The sequence below is a fragment of the Arabidopsis lyrata genome (genome assembly GCF_000004255.2).
Source record: "Arabidopsis lyrata subsp. lyrata unplaced genomic scaffold ARALYscaffold_48, whole genome shotgun sequence".
In the NCBI taxonomy this organism is placed as follows: domain Eukaryota; kingdom Viridiplantae; phylum Streptophyta; class Magnoliopsida; order Brassicales; family Brassicaceae; genus Arabidopsis; species Arabidopsis lyrata.
The window spans coordinates 52,936-55,360 of NW_003302515.1; the positions used below are offsets into that span (position 1 = coordinate 52,936).

Genomic DNA, 2,425 nt, shown 5'->3' on the forward strand with positions numbered 1-2,425 from the left:
GGAGACTATTTGTCTTCTGCTTGCTACAAAATCAAATACCCCGAGAACTTTTTTCTTCTTAGAGGAAACCACGAATGTGCTTCTATTAACAGAATCTATGGATTCTATGATGAATGTAAACGTCGATTCAGTGTGAGACTCTGGAAAGTGTTTACAGATTCTTTTAACTGTCTCCCCGTCGCTGCTGTTATAGATGATAAGATATTATGTATGCACGGTGGGCTTTCTCCCGATTTGACCAATGTGGAAGAGATTAAGAACATTAAGCGACCTACCGATGTTCCAGACTCTGGTTTGCTCTGTGATCTGCTTTGGTCTGATCCAAGCAAAGATGTCAAAGGTTGGGGGATGAATGATCGTGGAGTCTCTTACACGTTTGGGCCTGACAAAGTCGCCGAATTTCTAATAAAGAATGATATGGACCTCATCTGCCGTGCCCACCAGGTTCGTTTACACACTGTTCATTGTTCTAGTTACTAAAAATGTCAAGGAATTTCTAAAAAAATCTGTTGTGTTTTTCTTTTTCCCAAAGGTTGTAGAGGATGGGTATGAGTTTTTCGCCGATAGACAGCTTGTTACGATATTTTCTGCTCCCAACTACTGCGGTGAATTTGACAATGCTGGTGCTATGATGAGTGTTGATGAAAGTTTAATGTGCTCTTTCCAAATTCTTAAGCCTGCTGATCGAAGGCCCCGGTTCTTATGAAGTAAAGAGGTAGTTCAAGTCTTATATACTAACTTATGATGAGTGTTCAGATTGCAATAAAAGTTCATCTGAAAGAACCGATATGCATTTCTTCTCAAATGACTTAGATTATGACATTAGTTCATCTTTTGCATACAGAAAATTAATTGATTAAAACAGAAGTAGTTGTGTTTTGTGTGCTAAAGTTTTGATTTTTGTGAATATGAGCTCAGATCTTGGATCTCAGATTCAATCACTTATATAAAATTCGTCATTTTTGCATGTTCAAGTTAAACTTCGCGGGAAAGAAGAGGAAAAAGCCGATCCGAAAGCGGGAGAGACATTCCGAGCTCCCTGAGACTTGTTCCGGAGGCCTTGCAAAGGCAAAATTTAGACATGAGTTACATGTTATATCATCTTATTTGAACTCTTGCCATTTCTTTTCTCAAAGCACTTTATGTTCTTATGATCTTCTTCTTCTCTGACTCTATATAGACAGTAAAAAAAAGTCTGCAAATTTTCATTCTTTTCAACAACCAATTTCCTCAGTGCACATACTATATTATTCTGTATCCACACTACACACACATACACTCTAGGGAATCTTCGGTTTCATGGATTCGTCACCACTCAAAGCCTCAGATCCTTTGCTTAGTTGGGGTCGTCGCTGCAAATTACTTGACAATTGGAGAGATTCTGCGAAAAAGCGAATACAAGTTGACTAAAAGGTCAAAGCCCTGGTTCTATATGAAACTGTCAAACTTTGGACGTGCATGGATCTAAAAGCCTGTCACTTTGCTTTCCTGGATTTAGGGTTTTAAAACCAGCTGTGAGGTTTATGCAATGTGGCAATGTCACTGCAATGTGTAGTGTAGAGTCTCGAGTCCTCTGTTTATTTATAAAACCCGTTTTTTAACTTGCTATTCACAACAACAAGAAGAAGAAAAATGAAGTCTTTTGTAGCTACTTTTGCTCTCGCAGTGTTGGTAACACAAGGAAGCATTTTTAGTTTGTGTTTGGCCTCTTCTTCTTCTACAAACTCCTTTTCTAATTGGTTTCATCATTGGCCGCCGTTTAAATGGCGACCAAAATTTCCATATTCTCCACCTACACCTCCGCCAACTACGTATCCTCCACCAGAACAATATCCACCGCCGATCAAGAAGTATCCTCCGCCAGAACAATATCCACCGCCGATCAAGAAGTATCCTCCGCCAGAACAATATCCACCGCCGATCAAGAAGTACCCACCGTCGCCGTACGAGACTTACCCTCATCCACCGCCGATCAAAACTTACCCTCATCCGCCGGTGAAGTATCCTCCGCCGATCAAAACTTACCCTCATCCGCCGGTGAAGTATCCTCCGCCGATCAAAACTTACCCTCATCCGCCGGTGAAATATCCTCCGCCGATCAAAACTTACCCTCATCCGCCGGTGAAGTATCCTCCCCCAGAACAGTATCCACCGCCGATCAAGAAGTATCCACCGCCGACTTACCCTCATCCACCGGTGAAGTATCCACCGCCGATCAAGACTTACCCTCATCCGCCGGTGAAGTATCCACCACCTCCGTACAAGACTTACCCTCATCCGCCGATCAAGACGTATCCTCCTCCGAAGGAATGTCCTCCTCCGCCGGTACATTACCCTTTTCCCCCGATCAAGAAATATCCTCCACCGGTTGTGTATCCGTCGCCACCATATAAGAAGTATCCACCGCCATCATATCACTTAACAC

At 42.5% G+C, this 2,425-nt stretch overlaps 2 protein-coding genes across 2 annotated transcripts; both read left to right on the plus strand.

Annotated features, from left to right (window-relative positions):
• Positions 1–6: 6 nt before the first annotated feature.
• LOC9299108 (serine/threonine-protein phosphatase PP1 isozyme 2) lies at positions 7–712 on the plus strand. The gene is made up of 2 exons (XM_021019002.1): positions 7–444; positions 533–712. Exons 1-2 carry the CDS (start codon positions 211–213, stop codon positions 704–706), a joined length of 408 nt encoding a protein of 135 aa, XP_020874661.1. The 5' UTR covers positions 7–210; the 3' UTR covers positions 707–712.
• Positions 713–1,573: 861 nt separating this feature from the next.
• On the plus strand, positions 1,574–2,421 carry LOC110226660 (extensin-1-like; the record flags this gene model as incomplete). The annotated part of the gene is made up of 2 exons (XM_021019015.1): positions 1,574–1,850; positions 1,890–2,421. Coding segments are annotated over exons 1-2 (750 nt in total), but the record flags the coding sequence as incomplete, so codon positions are not given.
• Positions 2,422–2,425: the final 4 nt, after the last annotated feature.